The sequence below is a fragment of the Gigantopelta aegis genome, chromosome 14, assembly GCF_016097555.1.
Source record: "Gigantopelta aegis isolate Gae_Host chromosome 14, Gae_host_genome, whole genome shotgun sequence".
Lineage (NCBI taxonomy): Eukaryota > Metazoa > Mollusca > Gastropoda > Neomphalida > Peltospiridae > Gigantopelta > Gigantopelta aegis.
In genome coordinates this window covers 47,491,482-47,519,340 of record NC_054712.1, presented here as the reverse complement: position 1 = coordinate 47,519,340, position 27,859 = coordinate 47,491,482, and the positions used below count along the sequence as shown (strand labels likewise).

Sequence of the window (27,859 nt, the reverse complement as noted above, 5' to 3'; positions counted from 1 at the left end):
AGAATGACACCCCAAGCACGTATACGGAGCAACTGTGTGATGCATGTGCAAACTATGGAATGTGTTTCGGTGTGTTGATAAACAGACCTGAACCTTCTTTACTAGGATGTCTGTGGTCAAAACGTAAGTTCGTTCTAATAGTTGATATTAACACTAATATTTCAGGTTTCCCTACTTTTTTTTGAAGAGTATATTATATGTACCATCGCACAGATAGGATAGTACAAATCACGGCCTTCTGTTACACCAGTTTCGGAACACTGGAAAACAACAGAAGGAGCCCATCAACGGGTCGATCCTAGACCGATCGCTTAACCACTAGGCCACGTCCGCTTACAATGGTCAAGTCACGAATGTTTCGTTTACAAGTAAATACAAGCATATTTCTTTGTTGCAACATAAAATATATACACATATGGGGCCTAATTCTCTAAACTCTCGCAACTTTGCGATCTCGCAGTGCAATGCTAAGAGACTTGCAAAGAGGATACTTTGTTGTCTAGTAGAGCCTGAGAGAGCTTTGTGAATTAGGCCCCTGAGCAATGAAATACAAGACATTTCAAAGGACATTTTGACAAAGCCCTGATGGTCATCTGTGCAAGCCAGGGTACCACTATATATCTATAGCATACTGCATTAAATACAGTATGCTATAGATATGTGACCTAATTCACTAAACTCTCGCAACTTTGCGATCTCGCAGTGCAATGCATAAAATATTTCCAAAGAGGATATTTTGTTGTCTTGCAGTGCCTAAGACAGCTTTGTGAATTAGGCCCCAGGAGTGGTACCTTGGCTTGCGAAAGTGTCTTATGGTGTACTCTCAATGAATTAGGGTCAGGTTCTTCACATACAGACAGGACATCCACTTAGCAGCTGGACGATACAGGATTCCTACTAATTTGTCGTTATGGGGACTGTCAATTCCAAAACTAGTTTGACGAAGCTCAACCACAAACCATATTTCTCAACAAGACAGAGCTCAGTTCATGTTGAGACAGTTGTGATGACACTTATGAATCACTGTGAAAACAGTGATAACACCAGGTGTTTTAAAGAATTAAAATGCAAATAACAGAAAATGTAATTTCAGTATTTTCAGTGTGCAAATATTAAAAATAAAATCAACATCAAGACGTAAACATAATAATTATTTATTATAATTTTATCCAACTTTAAAAAGCAATTATTAATTATATATTGATTACATTGCCATATATCAATTGATTACAAATCAACGTCATCACTCTGGTATTGTCAAGGACGGGGGTATGCGACGTTTTACTGGGCAAGTCCAGCTTGAAGGTAAATGTTTCAAATTCCCCATAGGTTACAAAATGGAGTCATGCAGACCACATCTGCAGGTGGATCAGGCCTGGTGCTTATAAAACGTTTCGAGTCTAAAATCGAGACTAATAGAGTCTGAGACGTGAACGTCATGGCATGTGTGTGACGTCATTAAAGATTGCGTCTGGACTCTAAAAGTTTTATAAGCACGAGCCCTGATGATGGGTGAAGATCTCTGAGCTACTCTACGCTGGTATCTTGGCCAGGGCTTGATCGAAATCTCGTATTAAGTCGTCTGGATCTTCCAAACCAATGCTAAAAAATAATGTACAAAGTTTAATCATTGTTTGTTTCTGTTGTTTCTTTTTTCACTCTGCATTGATTTTGACTGGGTTGAGGTGGTTACTTTAAAAGCTACTAAGGATATGCATGGTGAAACCAGTTAAGCTCTATCCTAACTAACCGGCCGCGAGCGATTATTTAGAAAGCATTGATTTCAATTGCTCTATCCTAACTGGACGCGTGCGACGAGACACATTTATCCGTCGCGCCGTACACGTGCGGTTAGGATACGGCAATTCAAATCAATGATTTCTAAAATAATCGCTCGCACCGCTCTCGTCCGGTTAGGATACAGCTTTAGTACCGATTGTGTGTGTGTAGACTTTCCATGTTTGATACAATCATTTAAAACATCTTTCTTTTCAATATAGCTTTAACTACTTGTTTTTACATATTCCATTTTCATATGGTTTCATTTGTTCAGATTTGTGTGTGTGTGCATGCGTGCGTGTCTTTTTTCTCTTTTTTTTTATACAAATAATCATTATTATTATAAGTATCTATGGCAGACGATATCTGGTTTGATTTACTTCACCACCATCATCGGTTCTTACCTGACCCGTAGCATGCCAGGAGTTATTCTGTTCTGTCGTATTTCCTCCTCGCTGAGTAGGTACCGCCCATGACTCATGGTGATGGCGTGCTCTATGATACTCTCAGTCCCGCCCAGGGACACCGCCAGCTGCACAATCCGCAGACTCTGATAAACAATACAGCAATAATACCATTGTCATATTACATTTTCGTTGGCTTGAGTCACATAAAAATATAATTAAGAATGTCCGATTGGCGTAGGGTTTTATATTGGTGGAGTGGGCACCCACCATGGTTGGGGCAACCACAATGTCTATGACTCATATTATGGGGCTTCAGGTAAATAGAAAGGTAAAAACGAGGTGTGATTTGGGGGATGGCCCCCAAGCTTTTCCCCTTACTATACCAGTGAAATGTGTAATTTTGCGTATAAAGGCACAAAACCTGGATGCTAAAAGCAGAACAAAATGACAAAATCTATCTAACAATATTGAACAATTTTAGTTCTAGAAAATATTTTCAAAATATATGGTACTTATGACCATTGTTCTCCATGATGCTTTATCATGGCCAACTAACAGTGCTCTCTGCCTCAGCACTCTCGCCACCTCTGGCTCTGTTTCGGGGTTGTATGCTCAATGGAAGAGCGCTCGCCTTGTGGTGCGATGGGTTGAAGAATCAAATGCCGAGAGAGAGAGAGAGAGAGAGAGAGAGAGAGAGAGAGAGAGAGAGAGAGAGAGAGAGAGAGAGAGAGAGAGAGGAGAGAGAGAGAGAGAGAGAGAGAGAGAGAGAGAGAGAGAGAGAGAGAGAGAGAGAGAGAGAGAGAGAGAGATGGAGACAGAGCCAGACAGACAGAGAGACGTACAGAAAGAGATAACGAAGTAAAATGGGAGACGAGATATTAAAGGTACTTTATATTTGATTCTCAGATAACACTGCATGTTATTTCTTGTTAAAATTTATTTTCTTGCCTGAAATATTAATGTCTTCATCTTATTTGTGAATACTTATTTGTGAATGTTTTAATCACCTACTGCTTTCTCCAACATTCCCAAACTCAACTATCTCATTAAAACACTGTCTTGAGTTTCTGTAAACACCACAATAGGCAAGAATAGACCAAGAACACATGCATTGGATATACAGCATTGGATTTTTAATATAAAATTTAAAACAATATATACATTTCTGCCAGATGGTACTGTGCAGTGATTTGAGAAGACCATGTTGAATCGGTTGTGTCGTGTGTGTGTGTTGTTGTTGTTGTTGTTGCGGTTTTGTTGTTTTTGTACCTCACAAACAATTTTCCCTCCTGCTTCACCACCAGCCACATCCACCATCAACATCCCACCAAAACCACGCGACATCTGTTTCCTAGCAACCTCGTGTTGAGGGTGAGACGGTAAACCAGGATACATCACTCGTAGTACCTTCAAATATCGTAATAGAAAAGCAAACAGTGTTCCGTAAATAATCAGATTCAAGGAACTGTGATGTAAGGGTATAGGTGAAGATGAATATATATACGTATATTCTTATGAATTCGAAAATAAATGAAAGGAATTGTGACTTCAAAGGAGGCTTTGAATTTCCTTTATATTACACATTAAGACTCCGCCCTTTAAGAGGTGCCAGCAACATTGGAGGATTTTTGTGTATATATATATATATATATATATATATATATATATATATATATATATATATGTATATGTATATGTATATATATATATATATATATATATATATATATATATATATAGAATACTCAACGAGCTTGCCTGTTTTTATGAAACGAGTGAACAGTTTTGGTATCTGACGAGCGAAAGCTAGTCAGATGCCAACACTGTTCACGAGTTTCAGTTTTAAAAAAATGGTACGACAGGCAAGCTAGTTAAGTATTTTATTTATTACAAACCAACTGCAAACAAGCCACAACACAGAAGTAAGCAGATGTCGAGACCTACTACACGTTATTTTTTTAGGAATAGGTCAGCAAGTGATCTACGTCACGCTCACGTCACGCCAATATTACACTAGTTAGATATTGAGAGATTGTTATGACATGAGCAGTATTTTACACTGGTGTTTTATAAACCGAAATATGTAATCGCCATCTGTATCATTATTTTCGTTATACTGAAATACTGCATTAATAATTACACTATGCTAAAATAAGTAAAACTGTCTGCATTAGTAATTATGCTACGTTTTAATACGTAAAACTGTCTGTTATTAATTACGTTAGGCGCAAATTCCATTTCTCCGTAATCAGTATGCGTATACATATTCGTAATCCGCAATGCGTAATCCATAGCATTTATAGAGACTATTTCATAGGTTTTTTTCGAATACGATTTTTATGGCAACTCGTGATGTGTGAAAACTATATTTTAACTCATTGCTTCGGCTTGGGGTACAAGAGCATACAGAGGGTATAAAAATCTATAAACCCCTCGTGATGTTTCTACAACTAATATACATTTTTCCTAATTTTTGACAATATCTTTCGCTTTTTGTTAATATCCTGCGCTTATCCTATCAAAACACGTAACGCCATGATATATTTCTTCTGATGGAACTTTTCCAGAAAAGTTATTTGACCAATGGCGTAGCCAGCATGAGGCAGACGAGGCGACTGCCTCGTCTGGAATTTCCCCACATTTATTTTATATTTCCCATGACACCGATATTTATTTTACAGGTCTGGGTTTACCTCAGCATTTTTTCCTCTCTGGCTACGCCCCAGTTGACCATAGACTTTTTAAAAGAAATTTGAATAAAAATTATCTTTGTTTAATTATTAAATTAACATTTATTTAATAAAACTGCTGTGCAAACATACCTGACAAAGGGATCCTAAAAAAAAACCCCACCCACAAAAACAAAACGAATCAAACGCCGTTAAATTTTAACTTACACTCAATGACAGAATATTGTCATTATTTAGCTTCGTATTCAATTCGTTTTAGATATTTTATCGTAAATGCACTTCATATCCCCTTTTTATATGTACAGTTGTTTAAATTACTTCTTTTTTTTTCAATACAATCAGATGCATTGGTAATCATCAAACCTAAATACGAAAAAACTAGACAAAGGTAGATAATTTAATCATGCACTTTTACAAAAAAAATGTAAATACGATTTCTATATTTTCACTGTAGCTAAAATACAGTGAAAATATGACTTTTCAACGAATATCACTTTTATGGTTTCCGTAGGTCTATATATTTCATTGCTATGTATATAATTAGGGATTCTATGCAAATAGGTTGAATAGATTCCATGTTTTGTGTCTCCGTACCCGTGTTTGCGCATCTGTGTATTATTAAATACGTGCTCGTATACACATGCGGATTACGGACAACTGGGTATTTCCCCCTTACGCAGAAATGCGTAATGTGTTGTGAACCTTTGGGTGTTGGTCGAGGTGGTGCGCCACTTTCTGCGCGTTCTCGCTGTGTCGCCTCATTCTGATTGGTAGTGTCTTCACACCGCGGATCAACAGGCTCGCGTCGTGCGGGGACTGCAATACAACAAGGTTAGTAGTGTCAAAGATGGCTATTGCACAGTTGAAAGCAGATTTGAAATTTCATTTAAAATGCTCCAGAAGCAGGCGCAGATCCATGGAGGGGGGCGGAGGGGGTGTCGAGGGGGGTCTGAAGCCCCCTACTCACGACGAACAATTTTTATTATTAATTTTTTATTATTATTTCATTAGTAGTAGTAGTTTTGGGGGGGGGGTTGGGGGTGGGACGGATTAACTTATTTTAGAGCATGTACCGCTATTATAGAACTTCCAGTTAAGTAATCGCATTTAGACTCCAACCCCACAAAATGTTCCGTAGTATTATAATATACGTGTATTAGCCCAAACTGAAGGTTAGGATGACCAGAAAAACATTGGGTATGTACACTGATACTCATCACAACAAAATGAATTTATTATATATTAGTAGTTGTTAAAACGGCTCTATTAGACGAAAACATGTGAAAATTATTTCACTCGAGACATAAATTTTATAATATCTGGTAACTCGTTTATTATTCTCTTTATTATCCACGCAGTGTTTACCAGCATGCTGCCGACACTGGTCTGCCACTTCTTGAGTTTCTTCCATTGGTCGACAGTCCGCGTAGTGATACAACCACCAATCAGGTCAGAGTGGCCTCCCATATACTTGGTGCTGAAACATATTAAACATTCAAGAATATTTCCTTTTTAACTCATTACTTATCCCAGGAACGCAGCTGGTGTACGCAAAAGAGGCGTAATTGAATATTCACTAGGCTGTAGGAACGAAATGTGAAGTGGAGGGGTGGCACAAACTATGGGGGAGGGGACACAAGCATTTCGTTTTTGGTATATATTTATATAATAGAAAAAACAAAAAGTAAATGATTTGAGTATTTGTGAGGGGCACCACCCCCGTGATATTAATTAACTTTACTTTAAGAAAGGGCGAAACTGATTTTTGAAAAACTGTGTACATGTAATAGCATTTTTATTAAAGATTCAATATTCATGCAGATAGGACTTTATATATATATAGATATGTTTAATATAAGGTTAATCGTGGCATTCCTTAAATTGTAATAGAAAAATACTATAAAAGCTACAAGATATACAAACAAAACATGCTGGAGCAGAAGGTATATATTATTAGCAGTTAACTGTTAGAATAAAACCAACCAACCAGCTGTGAAGGCTGAAGTCAATCCCGTATTTCATTGGTTGTTGGAGGTAGGGGCTGGCAAAAGTAGCATCCACGATAGTGAACACGCCCTCCAGCGACTGGCCCAGTTTTCCGAACTCTTCTAAATCGAGAATGGACATCTCGGGGTTGGCCGGAGTTTCGCCATACAGTAACTGGTAAAATATTGATGTAAGTAATCAGCTAATTAAAAGTCACGTATTTTTAATGTCACTGAACCCAGTGTCGGCCTCTGGGTGGTCGTATCCTGGAACCGGATACTTATCGGCTCAATGGGGATGGGACAGGCTAATCACTAACAACGAGTTTGAACCTTAAATGGACATAAGCACGAAAATAAATGATTAAACCCCCCACCAGGGCCCATCGTCAGGGCCCGTGCTTATAAAACTTTTAGAGTCCAGGACCCATATTCACAAAATATCGTAAGCCTAGTTTTACACGTAAACGTAAATCTACGACTGAAGAGCTATTCACGAAACAACGAAAACGTAAGTTACGTGTAAAGTTGGACGTAAATTATAGGAGTGCCTCAGGTTGCAACTAACGCTGCACGTAAGTTGTGTACATATAATAAATCAAGCACGATCGCCGTTATTTACTATTATTTACGGAAACTAGCAGTATTTCCAATAAATGAAGCAGTTTGCGATGGCGAACGCCCACGGATTGAATATATTTTTGTTCGTGATCGAACGGATGTTTTCGACTCGGCCAATTTCTCCTGAGTTATCTTTTCCTTTTTAAGAAATGTCCTCAAGTTCGTACCAAAACGCGGATCCCCACCAATACCAAAAATGCCATGGTTCCAAACTGTTCGCAATGTTATTGTTAGCAGACGACAAACAAAATTGCGTTTGCGCATTTGTTATTTACCCGGTAGCCATCGTTTCTAATGTGTTTTTTATGGATTACTCCAGTGAGAGTGTTAAATCGTAGATTTACGTCCACGATACGTTTATTTACGACCAGCTTTGCGAAATAAGGTGCTTCTTTCACGTAACTAAATCTAAATCGAGACGTAAGTGCTAGTTGTAGACGTAAATTTACACTTTTTTGTAAATATGGGTACCCATATTGATGTAAGTAATCAGCTAATTAAAAGTCACGTAAACGTTAATAACTGAAGAGCTATTCACGAAACCACGACTAAACCCAAAGTGTAAATATAAAGAGTGCGGCCTCAACTAACGCTGACACGTAAGTTCGTGTCCATGGAACCGGATACTTATCGCCTTATTGGGGATTATTTAGGCTAATCACTAACAACGAGTTTCCAATAAATGGACATTTGCTATGAAAATAACGATTAATTTACCCCTTTTTGGCCCATCGTCAGGGACCGTGCTTATAAAACATTTAAGTCCAGGACCCATATTCACAAAAAAGTGTAAATTTACGTCTACGACTGGCACTTACGTCTGCCGTAGATTTACGTTTACGTGCAAGAAGCACCTTATTATCAAAGACGGTCGTAAATGTAAACCTAATTTAGTTGGACTAAATCCACGATTTAACACTCTCACCGGAGAAATTAAAAAAAAGCCCATTAGAAACGATGGCTACTGGATAAATAACAAATGCGCAAAACGCAATTTCGTTTGTCTTCTGCTAACAATAACATCGCGAACGGAGAAACATGACATTTTGGTATTGGTGAGGATCCGCGTTTTGGTACGAACTTGACGATATTTCTTAAAAAGGAAAACATAACTCAGGAGAAATTGGCCGAGTCGAAAACATCCGTTCGATCACCAACACAACTATGTTAAATCCGTGGGCGTTCGCCATCGCAAACTGCTTCAATTATTGGAAATGCTGCCAGTTTTCGTAAATAATATTAAATAACGGCGATCGTGCTTGATTTATTATATGTACACGACTTACGTGCAGTGTTAGTTGTAACTGGAGGCACTCTTATATTTACGTCCAACTTTACACGTAACTTACGTTTTCGTTGTTTCGTGAATAGCTCTTCAGTCTTAGATTTACGTTTACGTGTAAAACTAGGCTTACGATATTTTGTGAATATGGGTCCTGAAGCTAATAGCCGTGGAGCTAGCATTCAGTAGCAAAACTGAAGATAATTACCTAGGAACAGAAACTTTAAGATACCCAGATACGCCGAGATACCCAGAAACACCGAGAACCAGAACACCGACGAAAGAGATACCCAACAGTTGATATTCGTCACAATTGTAAGAATGTCTAGCCCGCTAGTACTAGCTGAAACGTTTTTATTACCTAAACAGTGTCTTTAATACAACATAGCTCTACTTACAGTATACTGAGAGAGCTCGGGCTAATATTTTATATGCACCATCCCACAGACAGGGTGGTCATGTCATGTCATAGGGTTTTACGTGCACATTCAGAACAAGCTGTTGTAGCGCACGCCTGTCGTGGGCACAAGAGCCGGCCTTGGCCGGCTCCTGCGTCCATGACAGGAAAGGTGGGGGGGGGGGGGGGGGGAGGAGGGACCGCCTGCACTGGCAGGTGCAAGGGAGCACCAGCAGCCCGATCAAATCGGTAGCAGGCGGGTGGGGGTGGTGGTGGTGCTATGGAATTTGAATGGAGCAGTTAAATGCCAAAGAGAAAAGGGTGCGCAATTTTGATTGAGGGAATTTGGCGCAATTTTGAACGGTCGGTCGAAAGGTAAATGGCCGAGCTAATATAGGTTTTGATATTGGTGAATCGAGAGTAGCTCGTTAATTTTAGACCTTTACGATGCTGTGGTGTCTCCCTAGGTTGCCCATAGGTGCCTGACAGGGTGGTACATACCACGACCTTTTATGTACCAGTCTTGGTGCACTGGCTGGAACGAGAAATAGCCCAATGGGCCCACCGACCGGGGATCCATCCCAGGCCGACCGCACATCAAGCCAGCGCTTTACCACTGGGCTACGTCCCACCCCCTTTTTGTTTGAGACATCAATATAACACTACGGCACAGAATTATGTGCATTGTCTGCTGGATGGCGCATATACAGTGGCGTAGGAAGGTGCCAAAAAGGGGGGGGGGTGCACACTTTTATATTTGCACACTTTTACACTACCGGGTATTATAAAGCACATATAAAGCAAAATATCTGAAAAGTGCCCCCCCCCCCCACCCACCCACCCTCCGCTTCCTACGCCAGCGATATAAAAGATCCCTTGCTACCAATAGGGAAATGTAGCGGGTTTCCTCTCTATGATTGTGTCAAAATGACCATATGTTTAACATCCAATAACCGATGATTAATAAATCAATGTGCTCTAGTGGTGTCGTCAAACAAAACAATTTTTCTCAAACAAAAATAGTGTACACACGATTGAATAATAAAATACTGATGATTTACTTTTGTATTTGGCTTGACCGCTTTCTTGTACTCATCCATTGAACATCCGGCTGGGACCCAGGACACCTCGATTCCAAACTTACCGACGTCACGTAACAGGGTCTGTGTGCCGCTATACACGGGAAGACAGCACACCTACAACAGATATAAAACTCATACCAAATATTACTCATGTCATTTACCAGCAAATAGTTGGCTAATTGTTCACATTACCTTAACAGGGCCGTAGCAAAAAAAAATTGTTGGGGGGTGGGGGTGGGATGGGGCAACTGAGTAGTTAATAGTCTAAAACACCTTAAACGGTTAAGAAGAGAATTTCCTTTAAGTTTCTATAATCCCCCCCCCCCCCCCGCGCGCGCGCTAGCTACGGCCTTGCGTAATTCAATTACCAATCAAAGATCGCTAGCATAACCCGACCAGTAACCAGGGTACAAAATGGCGCCGACTCATATCTTGGGCCTAATTCGCTAATCTCTCACACATTTACGATCTCACCGTGCAGTGCAAAAATACTTTCAAAGATATTGCAATGTTGCTTAAGAGATCCCATAAAAGAGTTTTCTTGACTTACGTTCCTACCAGGGTCTCTTACTCGAGTACTCGGACACGGGTCGAGTCTAACAAGACTGGAGTCCGTTCACAGGACTCGAGTACCCGTACAAGGTGGAATACAATGATCTACTATAATACAATGGACAATGTAGGACAATAATTTCAGCAATAGATAATCAACTATATAAGTTACACAATAATTGTATGATCATGCGCTAGTTTCTGTTTTTAAACTGGCCGTCCGTCCGTCACAACACTGAACATATCAACCGGTTTGTAAATGCAATGCAATGGCATGATTTGGCATCTATGTTCAGCGCTGGAATTAAGATGCATAATGCCATTTTACTTTATTCCTTAATCTCACCATCATCTAGTGTAAGTTTTGGGTACTCGAGTCCAATATTTTGTACTCGTGTAGGCCCTAGCTCCTACCAGGTAAGAAATGGTGAAGTGTCCGTAAGATCTCATTTCAATCTTGCCGAATGCGCATGCACGTACCACGTGATCTCCTGTTTTCAAGAAGGCGAACAGGAAGGTGGAGACAGCGGCCATGCCACTCGCGAACACGATACTTCCGGCTCCCTCCTCCAGCAAGTTGATCTGACATTCCGCCGACTCCGTGGTCAGGTTGCTCAGTCGAGAATACACCGACCCGCCCTGAAGATATACATGTTTAAAATCTAAAACAACAAAACCAACATCGTATTGAAAATCAAATATCTATACCAAACATTGTGAGGCGTGTTCATAGGATGAGGCAGGCAAAAAACCCCAAAAACATTTGGAGAAGGGATAGGTGCTTATTGGGGAAGGGTGGGGTGGGGGGGGGGGGGTAACAGTGTTATGGGCACCAGCTTCTCAAATATCAGATCCACAGTACAAGTAGAACAAAGACCTGAACAGTAATATAATAAAGGTATTTCGAATAGTCAAAGTGTAAGAGTGATAATGTGGTGAAGTAATAAGCTAGAAATGAAACATTAAAATATTAACAATCAAATCCCACGATTATCTATTGTCTTGCACCCTCCGAAGGAAATATTCCATCGGACGCCATTAGCAAGCTATTCTCTTGGTCATTCGTATTGTGTGGCGTTGCTTTCAGTTGTCACAGAATTGATCATATGCTGAACATACTGAAAAAAGCGGTCGAGTGGTCCACCATTTTCTTTTTCCATAGTCCACAGCTTTTTGCCACAAGATAAAATTTGTGTATGCGTGTGCGTGCGTCCTCTCTCTCTCTCTCTCTCTCTCTCTCTCTCTCTCTCTCTCTCTCTCTCTCTCTCTCTCTCTCTCTCTCTCTCTCTGCTCTGTGTGTGTAACCTCAAAATAAAATGTTAAACATGTATGCATGAATAAAGAGAAACGACAAATCCATCAGCCATATGGTAGAAAAAAAGCCTCTTAAGGTAGCAGAGAAGTACATTCATCATTCTGCGTCGTACCTTTTAAATGCACTAATTTTTTTTAATAACATATTTTATGTATTTGAAAATAAGTAAAAAAAAGTATTTGACAGGAATGGCACTTGCCTCTATAGCCACAACTGTGTTGAATGAGATATCACTGTCCATGAGTTATTTCTGCATACCAAATATGAATACAAGACGGGTGAAATGACTTCCTTGTTCCTATCAGCCGTGAAACGGCATAATATGTCTCCAAAAATGAAAAAAAAATATGTCCAGATTTATTTTGACACCACCTAGTTCAGATACTTTTGAAGCAATGACTGGCTATCTTCACTATATATCGTCGCGTGAAAGCCAGAAGGACGCAAGTGCATCAAAATTCATTTTTAAAAAGCCGAGATGAAGGAAAACTGTTTTTCTTGATCAGTAGTTAAGATGTCGAATTTGTTTTAATGACAATGAAAGCTAAAAATATTTACGATTTCTTTGTATGTTTGCGGTATTTATAGCATATTAGGTGTTTTAGTTATTTGTTTAAATAGTTGTAGTTACGACAATTATTCATGATTAAATTAAATGCGTCATTTACGACCAACAGTATATCAAGTAAATTTAAATATTTATTCTGAAAGAACCATCACTTCTAAAACATTTAATTTTTGCAAATCACATATTTAGTTTTAAAAAGCAGAAAGCTTATAAATAGAAAATATTTAGAAGCAAACATTCAAAAAGGAATACAAGTAGAAGCACGTATTAATAAAATCACAGACCGGCCTCGGTGGCGTCGTGGCAGGCCATCGGTCTACAGGCTGGTAGGTACTGGGTTCGGATCCATGGGATTTTTAATCCAGATACCGACTCCAAACCCCGAGTGAGTGGTCCGCAAGGCTCAATGGGTAGGTGTAAAGCACTTGCACCGACCAGTGTTCCATAACTGGTTCAACAAAGGCCATGGTTTGTACTATCCTGCCTGTGGGAAGCACAAATAAAAGATCCCTTGCTGCTAATCGGAAGAGTAGCCCATGTAGTGGCGAAAGCAGGTTTCCTCTCAAAATCTGTGTGGTCCTTAACCATATGTCTGACGCCATATAACCGTGTAAAGAAAATGTGTTGAGTGCGTCGTTAAATAAAACATTTCTTTCTAATAAAATCACCGCTTAAACAAAATATTACGTGAAAAAAAGTTATTTTACTTTTGTTAATAATAATACGATAAATAAAATCACCAATTGAACAAAATAATCATGTGAAAAAAACTACTCTGACTCGTGAAATCCTTGTTTTCTTTGACCCACCCCTGATTTTGTTTGACCTTATCTGGTGCAGGGTTTCTGCCAGAAGGTAAAATGGGTATGGTACCATACCCAAATATATTTTTGCAGAATGTTTCTTTAAGTTAACTTTTTGACAAAATTAATTACTCTTATCATTACTGTATGATTTTCTTAATCCTAACCCTAAACGTAACCATATTCTTTCTGAGAGAAGACCCCCATACCCCTGTGGTTGCATTCAATTCCATAGAGCCATACCCAAAAATTTCTTTCTGGCAAAAACACTGTGGTGGTAGTGCTCCATGTTCGTTTGATGATGGTGCATCAGAATCAGACGACTTGTCCATACAAAACCTCTTTTTCTAGGCAAGTATTCGTTCCTGATGAGTCATCAGAAAAGCTAATGTCATGTTGTGTGCAGTGTTCTTTGCATCATGGGAGTCCTTTTGCAGATAGTTCCTGGTTCTGCTGCCTCAGGGTGTACTTCACTAGCTTCAAGAATACCTGGTTTTATCAGCTAGTGCAACAGACAAACCAGAATAATTAAGCAAACTGAAACAGGTATCCTTTAATGAAGAAACTATGTTTAGCAGCGTATTGGTTTGGAATACACCGGATTCAAGTGAAGCTCATTCAAAGGATATAGGGTTTACACTTCCAATGAGGTTGTGTACTGAATATCAAATCCGGAAGTAGTGAACACTATACCATGTCCACATGTTGAGTATGCAGGATTTTCTCCAGATTATATTGAGTGAACAGTAAACCCTACAGCTTCTGCTGTGCGTTGGGTGTACTCTCCGGGTTCTGTTGTGTTCAGTGCACACTCCTGGCTTTGTTGTGTATTTGGTGATCTCTCCGGGTTCTGTTGTGTGTCCAGTTATCTCTCCAGGTTATAATGTGTGTTCAGTGATCTCGCCAGATTATGCTGTGTGTCCAGTGATCTCTCCAGGTTCTATTGTGTGTTCAGTGATCTCTCCAGGTTCTGTTGTATGTCCAGTGATCTTTCCAGGTTCTGTTTTATGTTGGGTGTACTCTCCGGGTTCTGTTGTGTGTTCAGTGCACACTCCTGGTTTTATTGTGTATTTGGTGATCTCTCTGGGTTCTGTTGTGTGTCCAGTGATCTCTCCAAGTTATATTGTGTGTTCAGTGATCTCTCCAGGTTCCGTTGTGTGTCCGGTGATCTCTCCAAGTTCTACTGTGTGTTCAGTGATCTCTCCAGGTTCTGGTGTGTGTCCAGTGATCTCTCCAGGTTATATACTGTGTGTTCAGTGATCTCTCCAGGTTATATTGTGTGTTCAGTGATCTATCCAGGTTCTGTTGTGTGTTCAGTGATCTTTCCAGGTTCTATTGTGTGTCCGGTAATCTCTCCAGGTTCTGTTGCGAGTCCAGTGATCTTTCCAGGTTCTGTTGTGTGTTCAGTGATCTCGCCAGGTTCTATTGTGTACAATGATCTCTCCAGGTTATGTATGATGTGTGTTCAGTGATATCTCCAGACTATGTTATGTGCAGTGTTCTCTCTGTGTTTTGTTGAGTGTTAAGTGAAAAATCCTCCGGTTTCTGTTGTGTGTGCTAAATTATTTTCTGTGTCTGTTGTGAGTGATATGTCATGTTCAAGTTCTATTGTGTGTGCTATGTCACGATCATGGTATGTTGTATGTGTGTTCTGTCATGTTCTTCTTCAGGTTCTGTTGTGTGTACTATGTCACGTTCAGGTTCTGTTGTGTGTGCCACGTCATGTTCAGGTTTTGTTGTGAGTTCTCTATTATGTTCAGGTTCTGTTGTGAGTGCTATGTCATGTTCAGGTTCTGTCGCAAGTGACTGGATAAAGGCCGTGGTATGTGCTGTCCTGTGGACATCCAGTAGCCGATGATTAATTAATCAATGTGTTCTAATGGTGTTGTTAAACAAAACAAACAAATAAACTGTCGCAAGTGACTGGATAAAGGCCGTCGTATGTGCTGTCCTGTCTGGACATCCAGTAGCCGATGATTTATTAATCAATGTGCTCTAATGGTGTTGTTAAACAAAACAAACAAATAAACTGTCGCAAGTGCTGTGTCACGTTCATTTTCTATGGTGATTATTTTCTCATGTTCAGCTTTTTGCTATGATATGTTCAGGTCTTGTTGTCATTGATGTGCCAAGTTCTGTTGTGTATGCTATATATCATGTTCAGGTCCTGTTGTGTGTGCTATGTCATGTTCAGCTTATGTTGTGTATGCTATGCCATGTTCAGCTTCTGTTGTGCTTGCTATGTTGTGCTAACATTTTGGTGTGTGTGTGTGTGTGTTGTGTCATGTTCACGTTCAACATTCTATTGCTTAGCTTAGCTTAGTAACTGGTTTAACGTGTCCATAGTCCATATACCACTAGGGTTTCGAACACGCCTATCCCGAGTCCGGCCTCCGATAGGATCGGGGATCTGACTCAGGACAGGGATATTCTGTTGCAAATATTTGTTAACTGTAAAGTTAATCAAAATTCATAGATCTTCCTATCGTTTATGATGAGGCCACATTCACTTTATTCGCCTTTTAACCTTACGTCTGATTACACTGTCTTCTGTTACTGGACTTTGTCCTGGATAACTTACAATGACGTTTGTATGTGCAATATTGTTAATCCACAATGCTTACATTAGGGCAATCCTGTAGATCTTCAAAGGCAGCTGAAAGGCGGAACTTGATCACCGTAACATATAATTAAATACATGTACATCCAAAATCAGTGTGATTATGCTTGCACTTTGGTCGTGTATGCCACATACAACATTATTATGAATTAAAATTGTATCTACAGATACAAATTACATGTTGGGAACTTTGCTTGAATTAAAAACATTTCAAAATAGATATTTGTTTTTCAAGAAAATTCACCAAAACATGTTTATTATTATAATTATGGTGCACATAAAATAGCAAACCATACAAACATTAATGTTACTGCATTTCCTATTTATATATACAGACACCATTTTTGTCTGTTGCCAAATGGTTCGTTGCATGCAGTACCAAATGTTTTTCTTATAGACCGGGCTCTCACAACGACACAAGTCATATTATTTTTAGGATTCAAGAACATAAACATATTGACATAATGTATGCTCTATTGTACTTCGCATTTGTAATTTCTATCACAGACCGATAACAAAGAATACATATGTGTCGTATTTGGCACATATGACCTATGTCAGACATAATTATATAATGAACTGTATTTAAAAAGGGTGTATCTATCACCCATATAATGGACAGCAAGCAAATTGGAGGAAAATCGTATGTGTCAGTTAGTCTATTTTCGTGCAACTTGGTATCTGTGATTCACTTACGACCATTTAAATCCTTCTGTATAAGCGATGCAATTAGGGACACAGCTACGATTTTTTTGTGACAATATGTAATCGGGGATGACGATTCCGAATGTGCAAAACAAAAGACGTTTTAGCTCGTATTTGCCACTTACGACCTTTTAGCTCTCACGCGACGATATGCGATTCAACAGCAGGGGAAATTATTATTTTCTTGGGTTTTTGCATTTACGTCAGTTTGGTGGATAGTGGATTTACTTTACTGCTACCACAACATACCTCTTTCATGACCGTAATGAAGTCTTCCACATGACCCAGCTTGTACGTAGAGGAGTGATATATGGGTGGAGTTAACGGTTCGCTGGGGGTACCTTCGTAATGGTACCGAACCGACACGGTCCGCGTATCCATGGAAACATCGTCGAGACTCAGGCCATGAAGACCCTTGGCCAGATCTGACTTGGCGGGAAGACGTGCGTCTCTAAAAGAAGCATAGGTACATGTAACGTCTTTGAGAGAGAGAGAGAGAGAGAGAGAGAGAGAGAGAGAGAGAGAGAGAGAGAGAGAGAGAGAGAGAGAGACAGACACAGAGACAGAGACACACAGAGAGACACACACACACACACACACACACACAGAGAGAGAGAGAGAGAGATGCAGACCGACCGACCGACCGACAGAGACAGAGAGATAGGGAGAGAGACAAGATAGACAGACACATAAAGAGGCAGAGAGAGAGACAGACAGACAGAGAAAGAGAGAGACAGACAGAGAGAGACGGACAGACAGAGAGAGACAGACAGACAGAGAAAGAGGGGGAGGCAAGAAAATAGAAGGTATGGGGAGAAGAAGGGAGACATATACATAGAGACACACAGAGAGAGACAGACACACACACACACAGAGAGAGAGAGAGAGAGATGCAGACCGACCGACCGACCGACAGAGACAGAGAGATAGGGAGAGAGACAAGATAGACAGACACATACAGAGGCAGAGAGAGAGACAGACAGACAGAGAAAGAGAGAGACAGACAGAGAGAGACGGACAGACAGAGAGAGACAGACAGACAGAGAAAGAGGGGGAGGCAAGAAAATAGAAGGTATGGGGAGAAGAAGGGAGACAAATACATAGAGACACACAGAGAGAGACAGACACACACACACACACACACAGAGAGAGACTCTCTCTCTCTCTCTCTCTCTCTCTCTCTCTCTCTCTCTCTCTCTCTCTCTCTCTCTCTCTCTCTCTCTCTCTCACACACACACACACACACACACATTTTATTGATTTACTTTTTTGGGGTGGGAATTCTCCTCGGATCCGCTGTTTTCCGCTCATGGAACATTGCGTTTCTCACATTTTAATCGTCCTTTCCTCCAAAATATGTCGGATGGCACATATTTTAACCTAGGATTTCAAGAATTTCCGGGACTCCTCTAGATTTCCTCTTTTTTGCAGTTCACCAATTCCCACCCTTGACTTTTAAGTGTGAGAGTTTGTTAAATTTAAATCTTTGCTTTAAGAGTTTATTGAAAAATTGCATATAGCAGATTTAGCGACATTGCCAGTGATATCGTGTGTTAGATTTGATTCGGTATTATGTAGATATCTCGAAACGGATGCTAATAAAAATAGTACACACATTTGATGGAATAAATACGGTAGAAACAAAAATGCAGATAGTGGCCAACATGATATGCAATATATAGATCGTCTTTATTACTAATAACGGTATTATCACCCGTACACTTAATAGCCGACACGTACTAAAGACATAGGACTGCTGCACATGCACATGTACAGTAATATTACACGACCGCTAGTGACATATAGTTTATACTCACACCATGTTGACATTTATTTTCCGTAGGTCATTTTCCCCCTCTCCACGAGGGGGTTGCAAAATATATATTCTGGGAAGGAGGCCTCGCTGTTATTTGTGCTACGGGCCCCGTGGATCCTTAAACCGGCTCTGCCGTTCAAAATTAAAATGACAATTTTTGGATGTGGAACTAGACTAGTCAGAGATGCGTCTCGTTAAATGTGAAGCATACCCCCCCCCCCCCCCTTCCCCGACACACACTCAATCACACACACACACACTCAATCAATCACACACACACACACACACACACACACACACACAGAGAGAGAGAGAGATACACACTCTCTCTCTCTCTCTCTCTCTCTCTCTCTCTCTCTCTCTCTCTCTCTCTCTCTCTCTCTCTCACACACACACACACACACACACACACACATTTTATTGATTTACTTTTCTGGGGTGGGAATTCTCCTCGGATCCGCTGTTTTCCTCTCATGGAACATTGCGTTTCTCACATTTTAATCGTCCTTTCCTCCAAAATATACTGGATGGCACAGATTTTAACCTAGGCTTTCATGAATTTCCGGGACTCCTCTAGATTTCCTCTTTTTTGCAGTTCACCAATTCCCACCCTTGACTTTTAAGTGTGAGAGTTTGTTAAATTTAAATCTTTGCTTTAAGAGTTTATTGAAAAATTGCATATAGCAGATTTAGCGACATTGCCAGTGATATCGTGTGTTAGATTTGAATAAAATAGTACACACATTTGATAGAATAAATACGGTAGAAACAAAAATGCAGACAGTGGCCAGCATGATATGCAATATATAGATCGTCGTTATTACTAATAACGGTATTATCACCCGTACACTTAATAGCCGACAAGTACTAAAGACATAGGACTGCTGCACATGCACATGTACAGTGATATTACACGACCGCTAGTGACATATAGTTTATACTCACACCATGTTGACTGCTTAAAACTAGACCGCAATGCTGTCAAAGCTCTGTCGGGGACGATTCTTAAATGTCTACAGTAAAGTGGGACAAGTCAGTTCAGTTCAGGTCAGGTCAGGTCACCTATTTTTTCGTGCCTGTATCTCCAAAAGGTTTACGGCTCGCCCAAATCCTTCTCCACTCCCCACCCCGGCACAATGTCTTACATCGCCAGTAGTGGGATATATCTACAGTCTGGTAGGGGCGGGACATAGCCCAGTGGTAAAGCGCTCGATTGATGCGTGGTCGGTCTAGGATCGATCCCCGTCGGTGAGTCCATTGGGCTATTCTTCGTTCCAGCCAATACACCACAACTGATAATTCAAAGGCCGTGGTATGTGCTATCGTGGCTGTGGGATGGTGCATATAAAAGATCCCTTGCTACTAATGAAAAACTGTAGCGGGTTTCCTCTTTATACATGCCTGAATTACCAAACGTTTGATATCCAATAGCTATGATTAATAAATCAATATTATCTATTGGTGTCCAAAAAAAAAAAAAATCTAGTCTGCAATTTGGACCCGGTCATGGATTACTCGAGTTATATGTGATATATTGGGTGATTACCCCCAGTACAACACAGCACCTATCTCCCAATAAACACACAAAAATATTTTGTTGTTAACCCCCGACAAACCATCGGTTCGGATTCGTACGCAATAAATATCGGATATGGGCTGAAATAATATTAATGTGTGCGCGCGTGTATGTATGCAGATATTTATTGTATTTAACGTAATTTAAATATTTATAAAGCATTATACAGATAAATACATTTAGGATTCTTGTCGGGATTTCTTTTCACCAAGTTATTTAAAATTTTGTTCGGTATTTGGAATAAAATTAAATGATACATATGAAAGTTGAGCTATGGTATATAAAACATTAGAATCAGGCCCGTAGGAACGATATCTGGAGTTGGGGGAGGGGAGGGAGCACAATCTGTAGTGGAGGAACACAGTCTAGTTGGTGGGGGGGGGGGGGGGGCAAAAGCCATATTTAAAACCGGGTTTATAAAAGTGGGGCTATAGTACCCCCCCCCCCCCCCCCCCCCCGACTTCTAGGTTGCTACCGACCTGAGAATGGTCATATACAGCTATTTAAATTCGAAGCAAGATTATTTAACCTGAGAAAGATGTAAGTTTTATTTATAACAGATTAGACTAGCCGACAGCTTGATAATATGGCTACAAACTCAGGATGGTCTCTTTATTATAAACTCATGAGGACTTATTATGCGCAGTCATAAGGTACTTCGTTTGAATGTTTGAAGCAAAATATTAAGTACCATGTCAGGCTCATGGCCAGGGGGGTGGGGGGGTGGGGGATCGGACGACCCCCCGACCCCCCGCAGTGTTGAGAGTTCCGCGCAAATAAAAAAAAAAAGATTTTAAATATAAAAGTCCTTGTCCCCAAATGACCGGGATAACGTAACAAGAACGTCTGTCTGAGGTTCCATGTGCTGAAAGTTCGATCCTCCTCAGTGTGCCCGTTTGAATATTTCCCGTCCCAACCAATGATCCATCAAAGGACGTCGTGTATACTATCCTGTTTGTGGGATGTGAGAAGTATGCCATGTATCGTTCATTATAAATACATTGGAACGACTGAAAACAAACGGTTTCTTGTCGTGGCTCTGTGACCAGGCCATTTTACATGCATACCACAACTTAAAGTTACAGTGTCTGGTTATCATATAATAATATCATGCACAAATATGAAATACAAGTTCAACTGCACTTTAAAAAAATTCGTGTGTGTTCGCTATAAACGGAGAACGTCAAAAGTATACGCTGGATTCGTCGCCTGTGTGGCCATTGCTCGGCAAACCACAAACGACAGCCTGTTGTCAATTTCAGTTAACAGGTGCGTTTGCAGATTTGAAATTGTAGGGTTCGTCTCAAAAAATGAAATGAGAATTCTTGCGCTGTACAAAGAACGTTCGGTTGAGGATACGTACTATTCTTTCGTTAAAACAGTTTTGATCTTGACAACGTGCTATCGACAATCGTACCTTCGCACTGGGCCAGTAAGTACTAAATATATTTAATAAAAGTTGGAAAAAATGTGATAGTTTAGCTTTAGCTTAATTAAATCCTTTCTAGCTTCCAAATTGTCGCCGAATCACCCATAACGATATGTTTTAAAAGAATGTTTGTTAACCTGTGCATATGTATGGGGCTTGCAAGCTACGCGGTCCCTCTCGTGTGCATGTATGCATGCATGTATGTATGTATTTATGTACATGTATGTATGTACATGTATGTATGTATGTATGTATGTATGTATGTATGTACATGTATGTATGTATGTATGATAACAACAAAATTGAATTTTGTATAAATATTAAACTGTTTGTATCACTAAGAATTTATTATTGCTTATAGTCACTGTGAGTTTAAGTATTCTACTGTTTGTATCACTAAGAGTTTATTTTTCGCGATAGTCACTGTCAGTATTAGTATTGTGCTGTTTGTATCACTAAGAGTTTATTATTGGTGATAGTCACTGTGAGTATAAGTATTCTGTTTGTATCACTAAGAGTTTATTATTAGTGCTAGTCTCTGTGAGTATAAGTATCCGACTGTCTGTATACTAATAGTTTATTATTAGTGATAGTCATTGTGAGTATAAGTATTCTACTGTCTGTATCACTAAGAGTTTATTATTAGTGCTAGTCTCTGTGAGTATAAGTATCCGACTGTCTGTATCACTAACAGTTTATTAGTGATAGTCACTGTTAGTATAAGTATTCTACTGTTTGTATCACTAATAGTTTATTATTAGTGATAGTCACTGTGAGTATAAGTATTCTACTGTCTGTATCACTAAGAGTTTATTATTGGTGATAGTCACTGTGAGTATAAGTATTCTGTTTGTATCACTAAGAGTTTATTATTAGTGCTAGTCTCTGTGAGTATAAGTATCCGACTGTCTGTATACTAATAGTTTATTATTAGTGATAGTCACTGTGAGTATAAGTATTCTACTGTCTGTATCACTAAGAGTTTATTATTGGTGATAGTCACTGTGAGTATACGTATTCTGTTTGTATCACTAAGAGTTTATTATTAATGCTAGTCTCTGTGAGTATAAGTATCCGACTGTCTGTATACTAATAGTTTATTATTAGTGATAGTCACTGTGAGTATAAGTATTCTACTGTTTGTATCACTAATAGTTTATTATTAGTGATAGTCACTGTGAGTATAAGTATTCTACTGTCTGTATCACTAAGAGTTTATTATTAGTGCTAGTCTTTGTGAGTATAAGTATCCGACTGTCTGTATACTAATAGTTTATTGTTAGTGATAGTCACTGTGAGTATAAGTATTCTACTGTCTGTATCACTAAGAGTTTATTATTAGTGCTAGTCTTTGTGAGTATAAGTATCCGACTGTGTATTCCTAAGAGTTTATTAGTGATAGTCACTGTGAGTATAAGTATTCTACTGTTTGTATCACTAATAGTTTATTATTAGTGATAGTCACTGTGAGTATAAGTATTCTACTGTCTGTATCACTGAGAGTTTATTATTAGTGCTAGTCTCTGTGAGTATAAGTATCCGACTGTCTGTATACTAATAGTTTATTATTAGTGATAGTCACTGTGAGTATAAGTATTCTACTGTCTGTATCACTAAGAGTTTATTATTAGTGCTAGTCTTTGTGAGTATAAGTATCCGACTGTGTATCACTAAGAGTTTATTAGTGATAGTCACTGTGAGTATAAGTATTCTACTGTCTGTATCACTAAGAGTTTATTATTAGTGATAGTTTATGTGAGTATAAGTATCCTACTGATTGTATCAGTAAGAGTTTATTATTATTGATAGTCACTGTGAGTTTCAGTCTGTCCATGATCATCCTCCACATCTCCACAGCAACGTTGAAATCCATCTAGAACAAAACAAAATCATTCAACATTAATAACGTACATGATCGAAATCCTTTTAGGACAAAACAACACATTAACCATTATTAAAAAAATATGATCGAAATTCATCTAGAACATAATTAACAAAATTCAACATTAATAACATACATGGTCGAAATCCATCTAAAACAAAACAAAACACCACACATACTATTATATGGAACTTTGTCTATTGGACTTAAAATTACATACTTTAATATCGCTGTTAAAATCTCCATGTGTTTATTAAAATTAATATTATTTGTATATATTGTGAAATCCTTAAGTTTCGTGGGCTTAAATGTTCGAAGTTTTGCTAAGAAGCACATTTCGTTGGGTACTTTAATTGGAGAATCAAAAAGATAGTATCATAAAATCGTATTTATATGTATACATATATTATTTTTTCATTATGTTCTTTAATTCGTTGATTGCACTAATCCGCGAATTAGAGAACATTAGACCACTACGAACAAAGTGATTTCACAGAATAAACTTTATTGCCTCAGAGAAACATGGTAATATCCCGGGTTGTTAATGTTGTTGACACATACCTTGGGTTTCTTCCACAGTCTGCACGTCTCATGCCCGGGGTCTGTCTTACACAAACCAATCGCTGTACACACCACGTCTGGCGTGTCCTTTTGTGCCACTCTGGGAAAACACAACAACATGTCAGACACAGAATAAAATAGAAGAGAAGAGAACTCTGTTACGCGCTGGGTGATCGTTCTATGACATTTGAGGACCACATAATATATGCAGTGAAATGCTTCGATGAAACCATTATTTACTTACTGTTTTTCTTCTTTTAAAAAACAAAACAAATTCTGATATAGTTCCTTTCGTATATTATCACATGCACTAGACACGTAGCAACAGTGTAAAGAGCGGGGGACACAGCCCCTTCCCACACATGGGGACGAATCTGAACGGCTTTTTTAAAAATCCTACTATCTATATTAAAGATAAAAATGTGGCTTGTGCCCCAACTAAAAATTGTGCCATCCCCCCACAAACGCTTCAGATATCATTCCTACGGGCTTGTGCATGCACTATTGTTTTATTTGAAATAAATTATACATAAGGTTTTATATTTTGTTTATTTTGGAAAAATCCTTTTGAAAACTATCAAGAATGAAAACAAAAAAATGATCATGAAAGCCAGTTCATTCAGAGAATTGTGGTTTACTTTCAAGTATTTTGCTGATTCCGGCATGTGTGTGCTTTTATAAATTACTGGACCAAAGTAGTAGGTCACCTAATACTGATTAAATGACATATAAATAACATGTATTTGCTATACGTGCACTAGTATAGATATAATATATAAAGAGAAACATAAATATACGACAATAAACGAGTTACCAGTTATAAACGAATTATCAGTTATTATCAAATTTAATTACCAAACGAGATCACTTTTATTTTGTTCACAAGTTTTAGCACGAGGGACATATTGCTTATTTCCAGTTGTTTAAAGATAATTTAAATTCAAGACAGTATCTTTAAGGTGAGTGTTGACGCGTGCTTACATTCATTAAATGTTCAAGCATGCCTGACTTGGGCACGGCCTCTGTGTTTACCGGAGAAGGCAGTGAATCTGTCAAAAACAGATACAATATCAATAACTTTCCAGGTCCAAATGTTAAAAAATGCTAACTGTTTTGGTTTCTAAATTTCCGTACGTTAAAAACCTTAAAATTACTGAAAAAAATGTATTGAAAAAAAATGTATGGACCTTCCATTTTGTTAACAAACCGGATTCCGTTCATTGACACTGTTACATTATTACTTTAATACCAAATGTACGTGATCCTCTTTCAACTTTGTACCGTGCTGAAGGTTCAGACTGAAAAGCTTCTTGTTTATGCTCAAAACACACCGAAGGTCTGACCGAGTATGGATTCAGTCAAAACGGAAAGGCACTGAATCGAATGTTACAAACACAAATCGCGTCTGTGTTCGCGCGAAACTACAGATCTGGCAGCAGACGACACATAACATGCGCTATATATTATATTAACAGCGCCAAACTCACCAAACCCAGACGCAGCCCCGGTGTGTTTTGGGACTTGGAAAGTTCATTATTGTACGACCGACGTAGTCTTTGTTATTCTAATATCTAAAGAAGCTCAAAACAGTATCACGACGCACTACATACGTTTGACAATACTGTGTTTAGCTAGTATCTTCTACAAATGCATCATATACAGACGTTAAGATGTTTGCCAAGTCATGTGATTTAGACTGATCAAATACATTTACTCGCCTTAAAAATACAATTTAAACATTTCGGCTCAGTGAGTGCCAAAATGTATGTTCACCCTATTAATATTTATTATTAGATATGAAGGAATTATAATTTTTGACTTTGGTTGTGCAAAGATAGGATTTTGCTAATGGTTTTGTGGCTCAGATAAAGGAAGAAAGAAGTAAGAAGCTAAGTTTTAACACCAAACACCATCGTGTTTTAAAAGGATTAGGTAGGCCTATCGTTAAATTAAAAAAACAATTCACCTGCACAGTTAGTTCCTCCATTGGCCCCGCGTCCAACTCTTTCTTGTAGCGGACTGGCCTCGTTTGTGTTGATCTATGCAACAAACAGGAAAACACAAATAAGACAGAGGTATTTAATTAGGGACGCCATTTGTCATTAACTGTATAACTTTCTAACTTTATCTGACTCACGTGAATTAGCATCACATGTTCAAATACGACACTGATTACAAGCGACTGAAGATACTAGTAGTGCGTTCAGGAGATAGAAACAGTGTGCACGAACGCTCGGAACCGAACTAATATACTGTCTACCGAATAATCGAACTAGCCTTCTGAAGATGCTGCAGATTATTTATCAGACGCACTCACTGATCTCGTTAATTTTCGTCAAGTCTCGGCTACATTCGGTTGTGTTATTCAAATTTGTTAACAGGATCTGACGCTATAGATATTCATTATATTTAAAAGTTAACATTTAGGTTCCTAACTTTATAGATTGAAGAAGACAACCGCTGTATAACATTGCTGAAACTAATATCAAATTATTATGAATGAAGCAAGGAAATGTTTTATTTAACGACGCATTCAACACATTTTATTTTACGATTATATGGCATCAGACATATGGTTAAGGACCACACAGATATTGAGAGAGGAAACCCGCTGTCGCCACTTCATGTGCTACTCTTTCCGATTAGCAGCAAGGGATCTTTTATATGCGCTATCCCACAGACAGGGTAGTACATGCCACAGCCTTTGATATACCAGTCGTGGTGCACTCGCTGGAACGAGAAATAGCCCAATGGGCCCACCGACGGGGATCGATCCCAGACCGACCGCGCATCGAGCGGGCGCTTTACCACTGGGCTACATCCCGACCCTCATTATGAATGAAGCCCGTAACTGCTTAAACAGAAAACGTATTGCTCAACATTCAAATATGAATATAGTTTTATTCAACCATTTTGTCGAGTGAAACCTAATAAATAAATGAATCAGATTTATGAAGAAAAAAAAACAGTAGTGTGAAAAAACCACACTTCTTAAAATACTTGGGATAGGGGATCGCACGCCTGAAAATGTCAAGTAGAGAAAAATCACTCTTATGAAATTGTCAGAAACATGGCAAAACCAATTCTTTATTAATATAAACTGTAACAACCAAACTACAGACACGTAGGAACAATATCTGGAGGGAACACAACCTCCAGTGTGGGGAGAGTTTTTTTCGTTGAGAGAACTGCCACTCCCAAGACTGGTACAAGACATGCAGAAATCTCTCTCCCCCCCCCCCCCCCCCCCCCCCTCCCTCTCTCTCTCTCTCTCTCTCTCTCTCTCTCTCTCTCTCTCTCTCTCTCTCTCTCTCTCTCTGAATTCTATCAGACCAAGTTTCTAAATATCCATATCCTCGATTCAAAGTGGCCGTAGTTTAAAATATGTTGACGTGTTGTCAGAAATATGACTTTTATTATACAGTATACTACTTCTGTTAATGAAGAAGAGAGAGAGAGAGAGAGAGAGAGAGAGAGAGAGAGAGAGAGAGAGAGAGAGAGAGAGAGAGAGAGAGAGAGAGAGAGAGTGAGTATGAGTGTGGGTGTGGGTGGGTGTATTTAGTGTGGTTATCTCAAAATAATCTCTATCGCAGCTGTCCGTTTCCTTGAACTGAAAATGGGTCTTTAAGTAGAGTGTTGACCAAAACACGAAGTAAGACAATCGAGCTCAAGTATAAGGACAGGCCATCATGGCGCTGCCAATAGTAACCAGTTTGGGCGTGGTCACGGTAATGTTATTTCTCTGTGTCGGTAAGCACTTTATTGTTAATACACTGCCATATTTTTACG

At 39.1% G+C, this 27,859-nt stretch overlaps 1 protein-coding gene across 1 annotated transcript; it reads right to left on the bottom strand.

Moving 5' to 3' along the window:
- Positions 1-1,140: 1,140 nt before the first annotated feature.
- Positions 1,141-19,716, bottom strand: LOC121389553 (L-methionine gamma-lyase-like). The gene is made up of 10 exons (XM_041521222.1): positions 19,568-19,716; positions 17,056-17,257; positions 11,276-11,434; positions 10,223-10,357; positions 6,864-7,036; positions 6,242-6,353; positions 5,579-5,692; positions 3,456-3,593; positions 2,184-2,329; positions 1,141-1,602 (listed from the first exon to the last, which is right to left on the bottom strand). Exons 1-10 carry the CDS (start codon positions 19,570-19,572, stop codon positions 1,533-1,535), a joined length of 1,254 nt encoding a protein of 417 aa, XP_041377156.1. The 5' UTR covers positions 19,573-19,716; the 3' UTR covers positions 1,141-1,532.
- Between the last annotated feature and the right edge of the window lie 8,143 nt (positions 19,717-27,859).